Below are 19,314 nucleotides of genomic sequence, written 5' to 3' on the forward strand. Positions count from 1 at the left end.
GAGAACATCATTAGCTGGTTAAAAGGCAGAGGAGAAGAACAAAATGTGGTGCAGCTACACCTCATCTAAATCTAGTGCTACAGCCCATGTCCATGGGTCAAGGCTGCAGTATGATTTGAGCAGACCCTTTGCATGGATGCAGGTGGTTTGATGAAGCTTCTCAGAGGTGAGGGACATCTGCGAGACCATGGCTTCAGGGACAGTGTCAAAACGTTGTGGAGACTCACTGGAAAGCCAGCCCGGACTTGAGGTGTGCCATGGTCCTCACGTTGGGCTCGGGGTCTCAGCTCCTTGGGGCAAGAGGAGCTGGCTGCAGGATGGACATGAATTTGCAAAAGGAATCATTTCCCTGATGAGCCACAAATCTTGAACCAAGTCTCTGTGACACCAAACATACATCTCTGATCTTGGCCATACCCAAGCTGAGATGTTTTCACTTGTGGTCCCAAAAGCCACCTCCAGTGGGGCGAGCAAAGTCGGGACAGGACACAGAGCAGAGGGAGATGGTACCAGGGTAGAAAATCACCACTAACCTCTGCTTTCCCTCCACGGCACAGGAGGAAGAGGTGAAGGAGGTGGTCAGGAGTGAAATGAGAGGCAAATGCGGTAAGTCGGCCGTCGAGACGCACTTGGGGCCACCGCTCTGACACCTGCCAGTGACTAAATTGGAGCAATTTGAGTGCCAGCACATGCTGGCTCGGCAGAGCAAATATCACCCCATTAGCAGCAAACGGAGACGCGCCACCTCTCCATGCTCGGAGACGAGTGTGGGCTTCTGGGCCGCGAGGTCTCTGCCATAGTCCTGACCTCCTACTCAAACTCTTAATTTTTTCCCTTGAAGCCCTCTCTCTTCCCATTTCTTCCCCTGCAGTTTTGTTAGCAAAGCTTTCCTCCCTGGTCATCTCCATTTCCCCGCTGATTGACGAAAGGCGTTGGGTCATGGGGGCAAGTTTGGAGCTGCATTTTGCCTAATAACAGCCTTTTAATTCCTGTCTACTTCGTGGCACTTGTTGACACACAGACCTCTCCTCTCGGGTGGTGAATAACCGCCAACCAGCGCCACACCAGTAATGAAACCCGCTGCATTTGGGGATGGTTTTACCCCAGGATCCCAATATCACCAGGGTTCCAGGCTTTTGGGGTCTTGCTTTCCTTGCCCTGCAGAGGTCCTGAAGGCCAGCAGAGAGCTGCCCCACTCCTGCCCCACTCCCTGGGGTCTGCCTACGGCCAAGGTGGGTTTGGGTTCACCACCACTTGCCAAGACACTTCAGCCATTAAGCTGGAGTCGCACTCGTTTCTGCCTAGAGATGTTAGGGGGCATTTGAACGCTTTGAAGGGAGGGGGAAAAAAAAGGGTGAAAAATAGTGCATGAAAGCATGTGCTGCCTGTAAAAATAATGATTTGGTTGAAAAATCTTATTTACCTAGGGAAAAAAAGAAGTAGCAATAAAAACTGTGCACTGTCTGTCTTACGTTTGCAGCTTGTGGAGGTGAGCTGGGAAGGATGCTCATGGAAAGGGGTAAGGCTGCTAATATGACTACGTACCTCAGTGCTCTGTAGGCTTTGGCCAACAAAACGTTGTGTTGTGACTCGTCTCGCACATTGTGTTGCGCAGTGGCGATAATTTTCTTGAGCTACAGCTATTTTTCAAGGCATGGTGGCTTTCCAACTGTGCCACCAGATTTCATCATCGGTGAGCCAGCAATTAAATCCACAGGTCTGGAGGCAACTGAAATCAACAGGCAGCTCCAAGGGTTCCAAAAGCTCCAGCTTTGGGAACACATCAGAAGAGATGGTGAAAGCCAGGAAGAAATGCTTAACAAAACCCAGAGGATGGCCACATTGGTGACATCAGTGAAGCCCTTCAGGGATCCACCTTCCCCTATTGCAGGTAAGTGCAGCTGCATGGCTGCATGCTTTCCGTCTTTCCAACCATGGCAGATGGTGTCTTCTGGAGCACCCCATGAACCCAGTGCTAAATCCTCTTCCCTGGGACTGGGCAGAAAGGAGGCAGTGACGGGATTTCCAATGAGAGCTCCCATGCTGTGATCCCCTGTGCTGAAAAGAGCTGATCTGTGGCTCTGGGACAAGGTGGGCTGATGCTCCCGGAACGGGTGGCAGGTGAGGAAAAAGCCAAATATGCACGGCCCCACTGATGATCACCACCTGCAAAAGGATGTATTTTGAAAGGCTGGAAGGAGGCAGCCATTTTCAGGCAGATTTTGTTCCCCTCTCCCTGCCGTGTCCATTGCAACTTCTAGTAAAGCTTCCTGCCAGCCAGAAATTACGTCTCTGAGACCAAACACTTGAGCTATTACAGACTATTTCTGCCCAAGGCCTCACGAACACTTTAATGGATAAAGCTACTGATTACAGCTAATGGGAAAACAACCAGCTCTATTTCTGTCCCTTGGTGTTGCCCAAGAGAGAGAGGGAGAGAGAAGGGCCAAGGTCAGGACAAATGTAATACAGACCCACCTGTACACAAACACCAGTGGGTTGGTGGCATCTACTCACACTACATCTACCTCTACACCAGGCAACCGGACAGGGCAAGAGCATGATCCAATATTGGCCACACTTTTAGTTATTATTAAGCTCCCAGTAGCATCTTGAGCATCACCAGGCAGCCAAGGTGCAATCATCATTTTTGGGGATGAAGGCTGCTCAGCCACAGGGAGGTGAGCAATGTTCTGCTGGAGGGAGGTTCATGGCCCACTCTGTAGGCACAACCAATGGGGTGGCTCCCCAGAAGGCTGCAGGACCACCTTGGGATGCATTGGGACACAGTGTCCCAGTGGCAAAGCCCAGGATTTGAGTATGTTGGATACAGGGAAATCCATTAATGCTCGGCTGAGAACGACCACCTTTCCAGGGAGAGGACAGGATGGGGCAGTTTTAGCTGCATTTCAGATCATCTACCCTTTCTTCTTGATCATCAACCACTGTAGTGAGCATTATGGTGAGGAAACGCTTGGCCCAGCTTCTTCTAGACCTGATGAGCAATACGGTCCCCTTAGCACAGAAGACCTACCAGTTGGATATCCTCCTTTTCCTGTCCCCATAGGATAATGGGTCATGGATGGCCCTATGGGCCTGCCCATCCCCTGGGATGCTGATGGAGGCAACCAGCACCCTTTGACGTGACTGGCTTGGGTTTCTGGGTAGCCCTAAATTTTAGCAGCAACCTGGAAATCACTTTGACCCAGAAGGACCCATATGAGCTGCCATCGTCCAGATCCATCACATCTTCAAATCCATGCCACAGCTACCCGTGGACCCTCTGACCCTCCTCATCAGGGCTTGGCTTTGAATCTTGATTTATGGGAGACAGAGAGGGAAAACATCCTGCTGGTGGGGAGGAATAGGGGATTATGGGCTTGCTTGCGGAGGGCTTTCTGCACTCAGCACTCAAAGTCCAAACACACTGCAAGACGGGGCAGGACTCGTAATGGGGGAGAGTCCAGACTCATTTCTTGCAATTCAGCCAGTCAGAAATTAAGATGTGGCTGCTCAGATTTTGTCAGCAGGAGGAGGAGGAGGGTTGGGTGGCATGGATGGAGCTGCCGTTGACACGGGCAGGGGGACGGCGTCAGTACTTTGTCTCAGAGAAACAGGTACTCGCAGGGCCAGGTGTATCTCAGCAGAAGGGAGGCGTCTAAAAATGCAACATCTCGTGCCTCTACAACAGTCCCGTCCAAACTCTGGTCCCCCAGCATCTAAGAGAGAAAGCTTTCTGCAGGCTGGCCGTGCAGCATGCCTCCATTTTCCCCTCGTGTAACCTGCTAAAGACCAAACAAATCCCCCAAATCCTAGGTAAGCCTAGTACTGGACCCCAACCATCACCGCCTTCCTCCTGCCCAGCCCCAAGTGCTCTCCTGATGTCTGTGTCATACATCAAGGACATCATCCATCTGGGTTTAAACTCACTTTATATCAAGGCAGCGTTTGGGATCTGGGCGGTTTTCAGATCGATGGGGCGTACCACATGTTATTGAATCTCAGCTGCCGCCGTCGCCAGCTGACAATCCCATTACAGCCCGGGTCTGAGGCAGGAGGGCTCATAAATCGCTCTGCTAAGCGATGAGTGCGGACAGGCGCTCTAAATGTTAACAGGATTCTGCAATCGGAGGGTTATTACTGCCAGATTACAATCGCTCCTGGCTTTTCAAAGCTCGCAGATTTACAAAACTCCAGCCTGACATTTATCTCCTGCAAACAACCACAAATACTTCCATTTTCTCTGACTAACACCCAACCTTTCTGACTGAGTTGTTTAACACCATTAAGAATTTTATTGCCGCCGGTTTCTCCCTCCCCTCGCCAATTGCTCTGTGACATTTATTAAGAGAACTTGTTAGCCGGCAGAAAGCCATGTAAGGCTCCAATGATCTATATTTAAATGGTGGCTAATTTGTTTGCGTGCCCTCGTTACGTGTGATTTCCATTTGCTTCCCCAGCGGCTCCCCGGGAGCAGCAGATAACGGGTCCCTCTCAGCAGAAGCAGCGAGAAGCCCACAGTCAATTACCAGGTGAAATGCGCTGAATTAAGTGACATTTAGGGAAGTCACTTCCCGGGTGGGAAGTGCTTTTTGGCATTGAGATCAAGGGGACGCGGCACGGAAAGACTTCCACGTGCCGGCAAGCAGAGCCTCAAATCTCGGTTTTGGACTTGGCTTAAAGCAGCCTCTTTTGCCCCAGGCCGTTGAGCTGGTGGTGAAAAAACTGAAGGGTGTTTTTACCCGATTCTGTGTTGTCCAGCCGTTCCAGCAAAATGCACAGTGAGAGTCCCCCAAGCAACGCCCCGAATGCACCCACCCCTGCAAAGACACCCCCCCGCCCCAGGTCCCAGGGGTTAATTGTCCCCTTGCAAAGGCCTGAGACCACCATGATGGGCACCGCAGGGGCAGGTGGTGCCATGGAGCAAAAAGGAGCCTCGTGCTCATCCCACTATGGAAATCCGCTGCTGGATGCCCCCCGTTGGTCTTTGCTGCCCCTTTTGCTCTGACAGCCCCATTGCTTTGGGGTAAGGTGCTGACTGTGGGGCAGTGGGAGTCCCTGGACCAGCCCCACACATTCACACGGGGGGGGACTGGGGTGGCAGAGTGTGGCCTTTTCCCACCTGGGTCTGACACATGACTGGGTGGGGGGGTGTTTCCCTGCAGCCCCCTGCCTGCAGCCGATGGATGAGGGCTCCTGCCGTCACTACGCCCTGCTCTGGTATTACCACCCAGAGGCGAACGCCTGCCGGCCCTTCATCTTTGGGGGATGCCGAGGCAACAGCAACCGCTTCAAAACCAAGTGGAAATGTGAGCGGCAGTGCAAAACCTCAGCAGGTAAGGCAGCCCCTGAGCACTCCAACCCTCCTCTTCCTCCCGCCAGCGGTAAGGTCAAAGCATGAAAAAACCCATCCACGATACGCCCACCTCCATTGCCTTATGGCGCCCCACCAGAACCAAGCAAGGACTTAGAGGGATGCCTCTAGTTTGCAAGGTCCCTCCCACTCTCAGCTCACTTTGGTCCCCCTCAGCCCCTCCTAGGAGCTCCTGGATATCTCCTTCCTTGGGCCACATCTGCTTATGGGATGCAGATGGACCTGTGGGTGATGAGGAGGGTCCTTGTGGGCACCAGCACTGGGTCCTGGTAGTTTGCATACCCTGAGCTCAGCCACCACATGTGTTCTAAGGCCTGAGGTTTGCAGGAATCTGGGGGCCTGGTGTCCTCTGAACCATGGACTTGTCCATCCAAGCACCTCGCTGGCTTCTCTAGACACCAAGGACTTCAGGCAGAACCTGAAGCTGGTGGAGCTGCCCTGACCTGAGCAGTCCCAAACACCCCTGCATTGGGGTCACACCTCATCCAGGGTTTCAATGGGCAAAACTCACTCCTGGAAACCCAGTGGGGCTCCTAGGGTTCATGGGGTCAGCCTGCGTGGCTCTTCCTCCTCTCCAGGCATGTGGTAGCTCACCGCAGGGAAAACGAGCTCCTGCTGGCCCTGACAGTAATGCCAGCAGTACAGCTGCCGAGCAGTACACAGCTGTGGCTGAAACCAGCCTTCCTAGAAAGATACTCCTCTCTCAACCTTTCTTCTGCATGAAGGCAACCCCTCCGGGCATCAGGAGAAATGCATTAGTTCTCAACAATACAAAAAACCCCTGGTGAGATTCATCTGCTCTGTCTTCAAAGGCATTTACAAAAAGAAAAAAAAAAAAAAAAAAAAAAGAAAGAAATTAAAGGCAGGGATCTGTAAGTTGAGGTTCTTTTCAGAGTTTTCAGGTGCTCTGCATTTTGTTGGTTGTGTTTTAGGCTGGCACCTATTGTCCATAAAATCAAAACCATTACCCAGTCTTTTATCAGCCAGTTGAATCTTTCTGATATACAATGGACTTCACACAGCCTGGGCTTCTTATTCTGCAAGGAAGAAGGCAGTGCAAATATTCATTGCTCAGTTTAGGACAGGCAGGGACATCCTGGAGAGCTGAAGTGTTCTTTGGGCAGAAGGAATATGTATTGACTGGCCAGGAAGGCCCAAACTGGATGCCTTCTTCTGTCATGTCCTACCCCATCCCACCACAAGGGTTAGCATCACTCCTTGGGCTCTGTGGGGAGCCCATCTTTGTTGACCCAAAGGGCAGTCAAGGTAGACCAGTTGGTCCATTTAGCCTGGTCAGTGCCCACGTTTGGTGGCCCGCTTCTTTGCAACCTACTGCGTGAGGGGAAGCCACTTTCAGTGCTTTAAGTCCTGTCCCAGCAGCACTAGGTAATAAACAAACCTCTTCCCAGCCAATGCTCTACCCCAACATTAAGAGATAGTGTAGGCTTCACAAAGCAGCAGTAGATACCTCCAGCACTGTGTCTGCACTCCCTTTGGGGGGAGAAGCAACCACTGGGGAGTGGGAGTCACCCAAAACTAAGCCAGATCTGTGTGTCCTCTATGTGGCCATTTCTCCTGGCTGACCCTAAATGGTGCCCGGACGTGGACCAGATGGAACATCTGCTTTATGGATCTCTGATGTGTTGTGGCATAACCTGGTATAGGCAATTCCATTGTGTCAAGGATCTCCAAAGCTGCTGTGAGCATGGGAGGACCAAGAAGAAGCCCAAGCTGTAGCCAACCTCCAACATCCCCTTTGTTTTCTCTTTCCTCTCTTTTGAAAACCAGACAGAGGGAGGTGATCGGCTGCAATTGCCATGTTTAAATAAAAAAGAAATGGAGCTGCAAGAAGTGTCTCCAGGACGTCTCGAAGACTGGACAAGCAAGACAAACCATTTAATGTGAGGAGGCAAAGGAAGTTTGAAAAAAGATGTTGGAAGACTGTAATTATGAGCAGGAATTAAAGTGGTATGAGGAGAGGGACGCATCTGATTGCTTGGGAAAGCAGAGATGTCCAGAGGCTCATGACTGCACCGCTCGCCCCATAGGACTACCATGCAAAACCGGGCGCCACATACCCTTGAGTTTATTTTTGTAAAATAAAAGTGTGTTAATGCTGCTGTGCATAATCCTAGTTCATAATCCTGAGAAGGACAGAGAGAAAGCTGGGAATTTCCATTATGTCATTTCCATTATGTATTCCCCATGTCAGACCAGGTGTGCAGGTTGAGCTCTGTCCTGTAGCAGGTAACCTTTCAGCTCGTCCCTAAACTCCCTATGGCCTTTAGCAAGTCCCACCTTCTCCATCACTTGACCATTTCCTGGGCAGGTGAAGAGGAGCCATCCCAAACCATACATTAAGAAAAAATCAGGATTCAAAACCAGACGGGGCTTCTCCCTGCAAAATGCCAACGCCAAGTCTTGGAGGCGTTTGGAGCTCAGAGAGGTGCGGAAATCCAAGTGGGAGGGTAAACCTCTGGGTTTTGGTGGCCACGTGGACCCAGCTGGGAGGGGTCCTGTCCGATAACGTCTCCTCCGAGCACACATCGTCAATGTGAGCATCCATGGGTGCAAGCCTCCATTCCTCTCTCCACAACAGGTTCCCAATACACACGCCCAAAGCTTCTATAAATGGTCGCTTTTCTACCCCATATTGACAAAAAATGTTTTCATTAAAGAATGTACATTGCGTTGTGTCTTCAAAGGTTGCACTGGGAATTGCTTTTCCCCCTCCAAACACCTTTGGTGGGAACAGAATGGCTAAATGAGGATTCATGTTGGAGTGGGATTGGCGGGGAGACGGTTAGGAAATCAATGGGGTTTACTAAAAGTTTGGCCGCACAATTTGGTAGGGTTGAGCTCAGATTTCCCCGGCCCAGCAGGGCAGCATCGGCAGAAGAAGAATTTCACTTACCCACAGTATCCCAAGCCCCAAAGGGGGACCAGCATAGGGGGTTTTTTTTATTATTTTTATTCGCCCCACAGCTAAAATCTTTTTCACTCAAAAAAAAAACAAAAGAAAAATAATTTGGTAAATGTTGGCAATGAGACAAGTGCCATTTTCAGACTGACATTTCCAGCCTCTCCTCTCGAGATGCTGTTCTGTATCGAAATGTACTTTGGCAAGGAAAACATTCAGGTATTGTATCGTGGCAAGAAAAATATCCCCTCGGAAAAGAAACAAAATGTTCCCACCGAAGCAAAACAGTGGGTACGGCATCACCAAAAAGAAAGCTCTTCTGCATTTCCAGATGAGGCCACAGTGCTGAGAAACAGGTGCTTTTTCTGAGGAAACACCCCCCACACTTTCGCATTTCCCTGGCATCACAGCGATGGGGGACACTTTGTAAGGGACATCGCAGGATGCCGATGCCTGAAGAGCCATGGCCGGGCTGTGCGGGTGTTGCACCCTCAGCAGCTCAGGAGACATGGAATGACTTGAACTCCAGCTCCTCCATCGGCCCAGGGGAGCTGAGACCATCCAGGGGAGCAAAGCGTTTGCAACCAGCAGGAAAAAACCTTCATTCCTAAACTGCATTGACAAAAATAACCACCGTGCCCAAGAAAACAGGGACCTAACGGAGTGCAAGACCCACAGGTTCATTTGGCACCCTGGTATGAAGATCTTTATTTAGGTGGGATCTTTTCAAGGGGCACAAGTCATTGAATTCCCACAATTGTGCGGAGCAAACAGCATTTCAGAGCTTTAAAAGAAGGGGAGGAGAGAAAAAGGAGCTCAGACATGGAACAGGTTGCCCAGAGAAGCTGTGGCTGCCCCATACCTGGAGGGGTTCAAGGCCAGGTTGGACGGGGCTTGGAGCAACCTGGGCTGGTGGGAGGTGTCCCTGCCCAGGGCAGGGGGGTGGAACTAGATGATCTTTAAGGTCCCTTCCAACCCAAACCATTCCATGATTCTATGATATGAAGGGCTGGGGATGCACCTCCAGAAAGGTTCACCCACGTTGATCTGATTTTGATCTAATTTTGGACATCTCTGCTTGCAAAGCCCTGTTCCCCAAATGATCGTTCCTGATGTAAACCAGCCCACAGCTGGACCGGAGCAAAAATATCTGTATGGGCAAAAGGGGACCCACTATAAACAGTTCTTACTATTTAATTAACACCGAAAAAACTCATGAATAATATTTATTATTATAAGCAAAAAAAAAAAATCCTCCTACCAGCTTCCTTTTCTCTGGTGTGGTGCTCACCCTGACAGCATCCCTTCAGCGAAGGCACTGGTGGCCTCCAGCAGAAATATGGGCTTGTCATACTCCAGTGGCCACCACCACTTGACCCAGGGTGTCAATTCAGTGCAAAGCCTGTGGTGTTTTAGTAGCAATGGCAAAAAAAAAAAAAAACAAACCAAAAAACAAAAACCCAAAACATTACATTTATGGGTCTGGAGTAGCTATGTTCTAGATGTCCCCGCAGACCAGCCTCCCTGCCCTTGGCTTCCCTTGTGCTGCCCAAGACTGCACGTTGTCCAGAGTCCAGCATTTCACCACCCCTGCCCAGGACTGTGGGATTTGGCCCAGCAAGGTAGGGAGATTTTTTCCCAAGAAAAATCTTGGGATTTGAGAAGAAAGGCTTCGGGTTGGCCATCAGAGGAAATGCCGGACTGTTCATTCCTGCTTCATACTACCAAGCCAGCCCACGTGTGGCTACACCATCTCTGTTGATACAGTGATGCACAGGACATATCTCCACCTTACAAACCAGCCGCTTGTGTGGATTTGGGGTGCAAATCACCCGATATCCCCAGCGCATGGTTCGGGGTCACCGGCTGGCCTGTCCCTATCCTGTAGCCAGGTTCTCATTGCAGTGCTCTGCAAAGTGCACGCTCCCCATGCCTCCTTCGGCTCCCCAAACACTCCCAGGATGTCTCCTCCTGGGCATCTGCCCCCATGTCCTGCTTCTGCCTTCCCCGTGTGCTGCGACGTGGCGTTTCCACCAAGACAACAGAGATGCTCCCAGGAGCCTTTCTCCAATTCATGGTGCAACAGCATCCCTCCTTGGGACCATTGCCACCAGACAGCTCATGAATTACTCAAAGTGGCATTTATTTACCAAAACGCAGAGGAGAAAGCCTTCCTCCATCCCAGGGTTGCTCTCTCAGGGACACCAGCCCTGCATTTCACAGTCCCTCTCCAACTATCAACTGCACCAGGGCATTAGGGAAGAGGAGGGTGCATCACTGTGGGCTGGTGAATCCTTTGGCAGGCATGTTAAGTGGACATCAAGCCCGAGGAGATGATAGTAATTGCATGAAGATCATTTTTATAGCCATTGATCAGCAGCACAGTGAGGGTCTGGAGGTGAGCAAATGGACCTGGAGGACCTGGGGCATCCTGGAGAACATGGGGAGTTTCTTTTTCTGCCTCATTATTCCCAGATACCAAAAACAAATGGGACAACACCTTCATTTTTCCTTTTAAGTTCAGTGCCATCACTTAAAATAGGGCTTCACCTCCCCACGTGCAGAATTTCTTGGCAGCTTTTGGCTCCAAGCTTGGCGAGGAGCGCACATATCCCAAAGCCAAGTCTGGGAGACAAGTTTGGTCACCTGGTTACATGGTCAAGGTGTAGCCAAAAGAGAGGGGCAGAGGCTCACGGGGAGGGTGATTTGGCTCAAGACCCTTCAGCATACATCGTGCTGATGGCACAGGCCGAAGCAGCAGCTCACCAGGGAGCCAGATAACTTAATTCAGATTTGCAAGGCGGCTGGAAGACTCGAGAAGTGAAAACCAATATTGTGGGCAAGTGTATAAGATCAAGCTGTTCAGTTCTCTGCTAGGTGTATTAAATGCAGCTTGAATTTCCCATCAGTGCTCTGGCAGCTGAGGCGTAATGGGAAATTGATAACTTGATTTTTTTTTAATACATCTAGCCTTAAATGTTTACTATTGATTTGCCATCTGAACCGCTTTGGCAGGGCCAAAACATTACCGGAACGCATCCTCGGTGTTTCCTTGGAAATGTCATGTCACTCTAATTGAGTTTCTTGAAATGATTTGATTGCGGGGTGGGGGAGACTTTTATAGGGCCGAACGATTTGCTGGCGAGCCAACTGCTTTCCAGGCGCAGGGAGCTGGGGCTGCTCCAAACAGGGCGAAGCCAGAAGATTCCTGAACACACGTTGGAGAATGGCCTTAGAAAGCAGAGAGCATCGCTACGAGCGGTCATCTCCAAGCATGTGAAAAGCTGGGGGGGCTTTAATGTACATAAAACCAGAATCCTCATGGAGCTGGCAAAGCGGAGGGCAATTTTGGAGCACGAGTGATCCCATCACTCGTTTTTTGTGGATCCACGCGGCTCAGGAGCTGAGCTGGGTCTGTATCTATGGATATACGTGCACCTATAGCTTGAGCATGCTCAGCCCTGTTGCAGGAGGGGGTTTCTTGTGCATCCAGCCAGAGAAGTCTTGCAAGAAGGTGTGGAGAGGAGAAGCTCGCCTCATCGCGGCATCCGATGTCCACAGGCGGTTCCTTAGCAACCCTGACAAAAGAAAATGGATTGCCAGAGATGAAGAGGCTGGGCCGGTGTAATTTAGTAATTTGATAATGATACAATCCCCGAAATGGCCGCCAGCACTGACAGCCAGGCCCCGAGCATCATCCAGCGTCCTCTGGCTGCGCCCAGCAGATTGGAGCAGACAGGCTGTTTGGGAGGGAGCTGACAAAAGCCCCTGTCTTCGCTCCTGCCAGAGTCAAAAGCGACAAAAAAGTTCACCATCTTGTCACCAGCTTGATTTGCGCTCAGCTAGGTTAATTAATTAGGCGGTATTTTTAGAGCAGGAGTAATTTAGGTTCTGGAGATGCCACGGAGGCAAATGGCCATGAGTTAATGCAGGGCTGGACCTGAGCACCGGCAAGTCCAGCTTGCAAAACTCTCCACCACATCCTCCGTGCTCGGGCTCTGCAGGAGCTGGTGGAGGTTTGTGTGCTGCCCACAGCCCTTTTGGGTGATATCCATCACTTCGGAGCATATTGGTATATATGGCCTCGTGCCAGCATCGCTGGGAGGCCACTGGTGAACACTATCCCTTGCCCACTGCAAGGGTGGAATTGCAAACCAACAGCCACAACGCCCTTGAGAAAGAGCGAATCTGTTGAAAAAGCCCGAAAAACCTTCTGTGCCAGGAAGGCAGCTCCACCCATCTGAGCTGGGACAAGCAGGAGCAAAAATGGGGCTGGATTTGCCCCTGACATCATTGTTGTGTGGGTTAGGAGGAAAACCAGGGAGAAACTCTCCCTATCTGAAAGCCAGTGTTCCTGCGGGAGTTGCCTCAGGCTGTCCATCCTTACCCATTTTGCATCCCAAACCACCGCAGTAAATCCCAGTTGATCCCTCAGGCTTCCTCTGGATGGCTCCTCACCCATCTGCTGCCTTGGGCATCCCTTAGCCGAGCATCCTGAGCCCCACCGGAGGGCCCTGCATCCCCCAGATGTGTCCCACCTGCCCCTGAAACCACCCCAAGCACTTCCCCATGGATCATGAAGCCAAGGGGCCAACCCATGGCCATGATCCCCATGGCAAAGAAGTGCCGGAGGAGCATCATAACCCATCTGTAGTGAAGCAACCATGGCATTTCTTGGGCAACGTCTCTCCCACCCACCTCATCCGGCTGCTGCAGCCTCACCAGTGTGAGCGATCCCTGCTTACAGACACAGGAAAAAGGAGAAGCAGCTCTCTTCATGCTTCACTCCATGGGGTATAAATAGGTTTTACATGAAGACCCATCGTCAGGATAAATGTCCCAAGGCCAGTGTTGCTCCTGCACGTGGATCCAGGCTCCTGCTGCCTCCCTTTACATTTTTTCTTGATTTTAGATGTTTCCTTCCAACTGGAGGTGTGATGCCCAGGTAGCTGCAGGCACATACCATGTGTACAGGTGGTGCAAACACCTCTTTGGAGAAGGGGTAGGAGGTGCAACACAGAGAGAGCAGATAAAAACATCGCAGCAAACACTTGGGGAAGACAATTTGGAGGATTTAAGATTATTTTTTCTTCTCCATTGCTTTTTTCTGTTCTTCTTTTGGAAGGAAAGCATCAAGAACCAAGCTTTACTTCATGCCTGAAGGCTGTCAGTGGTGAAGTTGGTCCTTGGCCCAAACGATTCTTGGAGAAGCATGTGTAGCGATCTGCAAAATAGCCCCAGCCCATTTAATCCCAAAGAGGTTTTCCGATATTATGTTTGCATCAAAAGCTCAAAGCAGAGCTAATTAATTGCCAGGAACATGAAACGCTGAAGGTGGGGTGGGTAACTGCTCGTTACAGGCAGCCAAATGCTTTGCATACAACCAGGGCTGTAAATCCCTTGGTGACCCTGCAGCAGCAGCGAGAGACTCAAGGCCGAAGAAGGTGAAAAAAAGGCAAAAGAATAATTCAACCCCTGCAAAACTAACAAACTCCATGTCCCCAGCTCCTCTCCTCTTTCTACCAAGGTCCTGGCTCAAAGCTTTCCAAGCCCTCAGCGCCCACTCCACAGCCCCCTCGGAGAGACATGCAGGGACTTGTGGCTGCTGGGCTGTTGGAAGGAGTGAAAATCACCCCCAAAATGGGGTTATGGGGAAGAGAAACCCACCAAAAACCAGTCTCAGGGGACAGGAAGGGACATTCGTTGTAGGGTTACAGAGAGATGGGGAATCTTGTATCACAGCAAGGTCCTCCTCCCTCCACAGCCTTGAAAATGCAAATTGAGTCTTAGAGATTATTAAAGAAGGGGCAAAGCAAACCAGAAAACTCCCTTTCGCCCCTCTATGGACCCACAGTGCGTCTGTGTCCCACGACTCTATGCCACTGTGGGCCTGGAAGCCATCAACAGAACTTTGCATCGCAAAACTTCTCTGCTGGTGTTTTGGGGTGTGTTTTTTGCTTTCAAGGCTTCTGGTGCGATACGACCACGAGTCGCTGTGTCTTATTTTTCCCGGTAGCGGAATGGTTGTAGTGATGAAACTTTAATAAGATCCTCTTCAGCTGCCCACATTTGGGCTTTAAACGATGATTCACAGGAGGAAATTGAGCTCGGCGAGAGCAAGGGCAGGCTGCGGAGAGGTGGGAAGGTGTCCTGCTCCTGGAGAGACAGACGCACGAGGGAGACGCGCGAGGACACTCGTGACAAAGCCTGCATTTTTTATGAGTTTGGTAATTTTCGGAGAAACTTTGCAGGAGTTTGAGCCTTCTCTGCTGCCAGCCAGCTCCCATGGGTGCCCCAGGCTGTTCGTAGCACGGCTCCCTCCCTCCCTCCCCAGGGTCAGCTGGGGTTATTTTCATGAAAATATTTTCATTTTTGCAGTTTTTGCAGCAAAATCTCCTCTCTGATCCCCTGCAAAAGCAACTGAAGCAGGGATCTGCGAGCCACGGTAGCCAGCCGGTGACGGCTAAAACAGTCTGGTTGGCTTTCAGAGCAGACTTGATAGGGCTGAACCAGGCAGTCTGACGTCGAAGGCGCTGCCTTCTCTTTGCTATTTTCCCCTAATAAAATCACCGCGAAGACTCCACGTCTTCCATGCCACATCCATGGCATGCAGATTTGCCTCCCAAAAGGATGTTGTCCTGCACCGACCCTTCCCAACAGCAAAGTGTTTTATGGGTGAGTAAAACACAGAAATACACCCTAGCATCTGCCCAGGAGATGGAGATGGGTTTCACCACCTGGCTCCAGTGTTGACATGCTGGATGATGGGAAAGGCATTCGCCTCCGTGCTACAGCTTCGTTCTGCAGGAAAAAAATAAATAGACTCATATTTACACGGGTCATTCTGGCAGCAGGATTGACTTTTGAGGAGGACCCGTGTACATACTCCATTCCTTAAAATGTAGCATGTCTTTAGGGTTATTTTGATTGCATTTTGCCTTTGCAGCCACGGGGACGATCTGTCTCAAGCTTGGCTGCCCAGGAAAGCAGCTTGTTAAGCGTTAAAGTCCCTCCTTGCCTTTCAGTCCTCTCTTGTGCCCTGGTCCCCTGAGACCTTTGGGATCCACTGCCACCCAATTCAGCCAAATGGGATGAGGTTCAACCCCCATCGTGTGAAGATAGACCCACAGTGGAGATGGTAACTGCACTTGTGACCCTGCTGTGCAAGGCTACTGCAGTAGCTGCAGACCCTGAAGAGCCCAGGTGGCAGCTGGCACTGACCAACACCCCCTCAGGGTCCTACAGGACTTCCTGGCATGTGGGTCCGCTCTTTCCCAATGTCCCCAAATCATCTCATTGCAGTCAATAGCCAGGAAGGGCTGAACACCCCATTTCCAACCATTCAGAGCATGTACAGCCCATGGGGACAGCCTGAGATAGTGGCAATAGATAAAAACTACAGGCTCACACATTTGCCCTCCACCAGACACACTCTCCTCTCAACCCCAGAAAAGCTTCAGTGAGAGAGGACCACCACCCCACCACAAGGGATGGGATGGTTGCGACGATGAAGCAGCCATCACTTGTGCGGATGCAGCCAAATAGACCTTCCCCCGTGCCAACCTATGGTCTTCATATAGTTTAATTCACTTTGCAGATGCACTGAAACAAGTTAAAAATCTCATCATCTCCAGGAGAGAGGGGGCTTTAGAGGGGTTAATTGATCTACTTTGACATCACGCCTTTCCCTAACCTATGTTCCCTTCCCCGAGTACCTGAATCACAGGTTCCACGTGATTTTGGCAATAACAGGGCTTCAGTTTTGGCCTGAAGACCTGAAACTCCTGGAGGTGATCAGGGAGGCCAGGTCCTCACAAAAGAGGGCTGCACCAGGCTTCGATTTCTGGAGTACCAGTTTTGCCCTACCTTTGGGGCCAGGGGATGCCAAACCCATGCCCCATGCCAGAAGCAATAACCTGTCCACATGTTTTATATTCCTCAGCTGATCTCCTCTGAGCAGGTGACAAATGAGTCCAAAATGTCACTGGAGATATTTTCAATGGTTCTCCCAGCCCTTTTAAAGTGCTCCTCAACCCCAATGGGATGCGATGCCAAGGCAGGGATAGCATTATCCCCCTCCAGCAGGCAGAGGGGAACCCATTTTCTAAGTGCCCACACACCTTTCATAAAGCACCCGTTGGCCAGGTCAGCACTCAGAGCCCCCATCCCACATATATTTCCACGTTCAACCCCCTTTGCCATCCCCAGACCAACAAAATCAGGGAGGTGAGTCCCTAACCCACTCTGAAGCAGGCAGGGCTATCAGTGGTCTGAGCCAAACAGTGTCCAAGGGTCTCCTGAGCTTTCTGCAAGGACCACAGTCAAAATCTGCAGCCCTCAGGGAGCAAAAGGATGGAACACACATCTCTCCAAGGAGGCATGATAGAAGAGAAATGCTGGCAAAGACCTCACTGTCCACCCTTCATCCATGGGTAGTCAAACCTGGGTTTAGTCAAACCTGGGTGGAGCTTAGCACCACCCACGGAATTGCATATATTTTAAAAAGCCTTAGATACCTTCTGCCAAGCTTTAGGTCTTGCCCTGTGATGTCACTTGGTCCACCAACGCTAATTAAGCTACTGGGTAACAGTGATGACTTGAAACTTTCTTACCCTCTAGAGGTCAAGGAAAGGCAGGGCACAATCCAAGCTGGGGAAAGCCGAAGGTTGCTGAGAATCAGCGCTCACACATCTGCAACGAGCAGAGGGGGAAATAATTTTTAATGGACCTCCACCATGGGGGACAGGTTGGAAATAACTCTCATCTATCACTGCTTCCTCACCGCAGAGCAGGAGCTCGAGGGTTTCATCAGCTCCAGAGACCATGCAGCCCTTAGAGACGGTTCATCCCTCTGCAATAAATGAGTCCATGAGCGTTTGCCAGATGGAGAAGAGTGAGGACTGTGGGCCAGATGATGATTTCCCTCGCTCTTGCCAGGAAGAAGTGCCTCTAACGGAGTTTCCCACCCAGCTTTTTGGGTTGTAGTCTGCAAGAGGATTTGCTTGCCCAAAATTATGACCAAAGGCTCCAAAGATTTGGGTAACCAAACTGCCTTCCAGATCTCACCGAAGGAGGGGAAAAGAAAACATCGGTCCAAGAGATGAAAGCTTCAAATGAAAATGAAAAAGGAGTGAATTGCTGGAATGGTGAAACCCGATGTGTCTAAGCCAACAGCTGGAGGTGATTAAGGGGAGAATGCTCTACCCCAGTTTGAAGCCAAAGGAGAACTCTCAGCATCACTGGTCACTGCCTCTCAGACAACAGCCAGCATCTTCAGGGGCTGGGTGAGAAGCTCAAAGCTGCTCATCCAAGAATATGCAGTCATGGCTCCTTTTCTCCAAAGAAGTCACTGTGACCATCCCTGGTGTGTTCCAAGAGCAAGAACATCTCCCCATCCTAACTCAGAGCCCATCCAGGGTCGCTACTGGCTGCTGTTACCTTTCGGGGGGGGCTCAGAGGGTTTTCCCCACCTTTGGTAGGATTTGTCCGTTAACAGGCATGACTGCACCCCACCAGCCCTTTGCTAGAAGAAGGTGATGGTGGCATTTTAAAGCAGGGTTCAGAGAGGAGCTCTGACAAGCGGGCGGGGTTGAGCAGGGTCCTGGGACCACCAGGAACCTCCAGCCCAGCCGCAAATCTGGGACCCTCCACCAGAGACCTGACTCCTTCGAGCGTCTCAGCCCAGGACCACATGAAGCAACCCCTATTTCCACCAGAGATCTCTCTATCCCCTTTCCCTTTACAGCACAAAGCACTTCTGCTTGCAAACTAGCACCATGGGGCATGAAGGAGACTTCACTCGGACCACACTGGGACCAGAGTGGTCCTGGGACCCCAGACTGGGGGTTTTCCAGCCTGGCTGCTGTCTTGGGGCAACCTGAGTTAATTCTGATGGACCTCAGTGCCTTTGGGGAGTTTGAGGGTTGGGTTTTTTTGAGACACACATCATCCTTACCCTCCTCTTCCAATGCAGCACTGTACCACCACATCCTGGAAGAAGGTCCCCAAAATTTCAGTTTTCCAGGGTTTTCACCACCTGCCTGGGAGAAGAAAACCCCCTGGCAACAGGAAACCAGGCGGAGGGCAGAGCAGTGTGAGCGGGGCAAGCCTGTACCTGCTGCGGGCGGGGGTTATGAGCACTGTCCTGGTGTTGCACCAGCCCCCCTCTTTGAAAAGAAACACATTAATTGGGGATAACACTGTTAATCAATGCTGAAAACCCCAACGGGCATCCTTAGGGGGCGTAAAGACCCTTTGCATTTAAAATATCCTTGCACCAAGTGCCTGGCTACCTGGAGGAGCAGGGGAAAAACATGTCTGCGTGATCCGGCAAAGTCCCAGCATTGGAGACAACCTAATTTTTGGGTGACTCTCACCAGGCTGTCAGCTTCAGATGTCTTTTCTTCGCCCCCCCCCCCCCTTTTTTTTTTTCCTTCTGAATGGGGAGAGGCACCGCAGCCCCGTGACGTTGCCAGCTCCCTCTGATTTCATCTTAATGAAATCATGCCCAAATGAAGGCTCCACGTCTGGAGTTACGACTCAAACCCCGTGATCGCTCATTTTTATATATACACGAGGGAGGGGAAAAGCGTTTCCATAGAGAGAAAAACTATCACAGCCCTCTTAATAACAATAAAAGAAAAGCGAGGGTGCAGAAGTTCAGGGGAACGCGCCTGATGCCTCTCTCCTCGGAGTGAGACCGCAGCAATCCCTTCCCATCCCGACCGCCGCCAACTACCAGGTGAGTGCCCGGGTTTCGTTTATTAACCAGCAACCAGCTTCATTTGCACAAACTTTAAATATTTCAGTGCTTTCCTCGGGAGATCAGGTCCCACGTCCCTCTGTAAGAAAAAAAAGAAAAGCAGGATAGGGAAAAGCAGTTCAAGATACTGTGTTAAGAGACTCCCCCCACCCTCCTTTCTAACCAAAGAAACATCTCTTTTTATTATTATAACAATTTTTGGAGGCTGCGCAGCCTGGGTAGGGTTTGGACATCTTGGGAAATCGAAAAGTGGGGAGA

At 50.8% G+C, this 19,314-nt stretch overlaps 1 protein-coding gene across 1 annotated transcript in view; it reads left to right on the top strand.

Annotated features, from left to right (window-relative positions):
* LOC128910301 (collagen alpha-1(VII) chain-like) overlaps positions 1-14,816 on the top strand; it is a 128,834-nt gene extending 114,018 nt beyond the window's left edge. The window contains 6 exon segments of the mRNA XM_054203388.1: positions 558-606; positions 1,481-1,489; positions 1,718-1,891; positions 4,461-4,532; positions 5,166-5,336; positions 14,674-14,816. Coding sequence (XP_054059363.1) covers positions 558-606; positions 1,481-1,489; positions 1,718-1,891; positions 4,461-4,532; positions 5,166-5,336; positions 14,674-14,816 — 618 coding nt within the window.
* The last annotated feature ends 4,498 nt before the right edge of the window (positions 14,817-19,314 follow it).

Source organism: Rissa tridactyla, chromosome 1 (genome assembly GCF_028500815.1).
Source record: "Rissa tridactyla isolate bRisTri1 chromosome 1, bRisTri1.patW.cur.20221130, whole genome shotgun sequence".
In the NCBI taxonomy this organism is placed as follows: domain Eukaryota; kingdom Metazoa; phylum Chordata; class Aves; order Charadriiformes; family Laridae; genus Rissa; species Rissa tridactyla.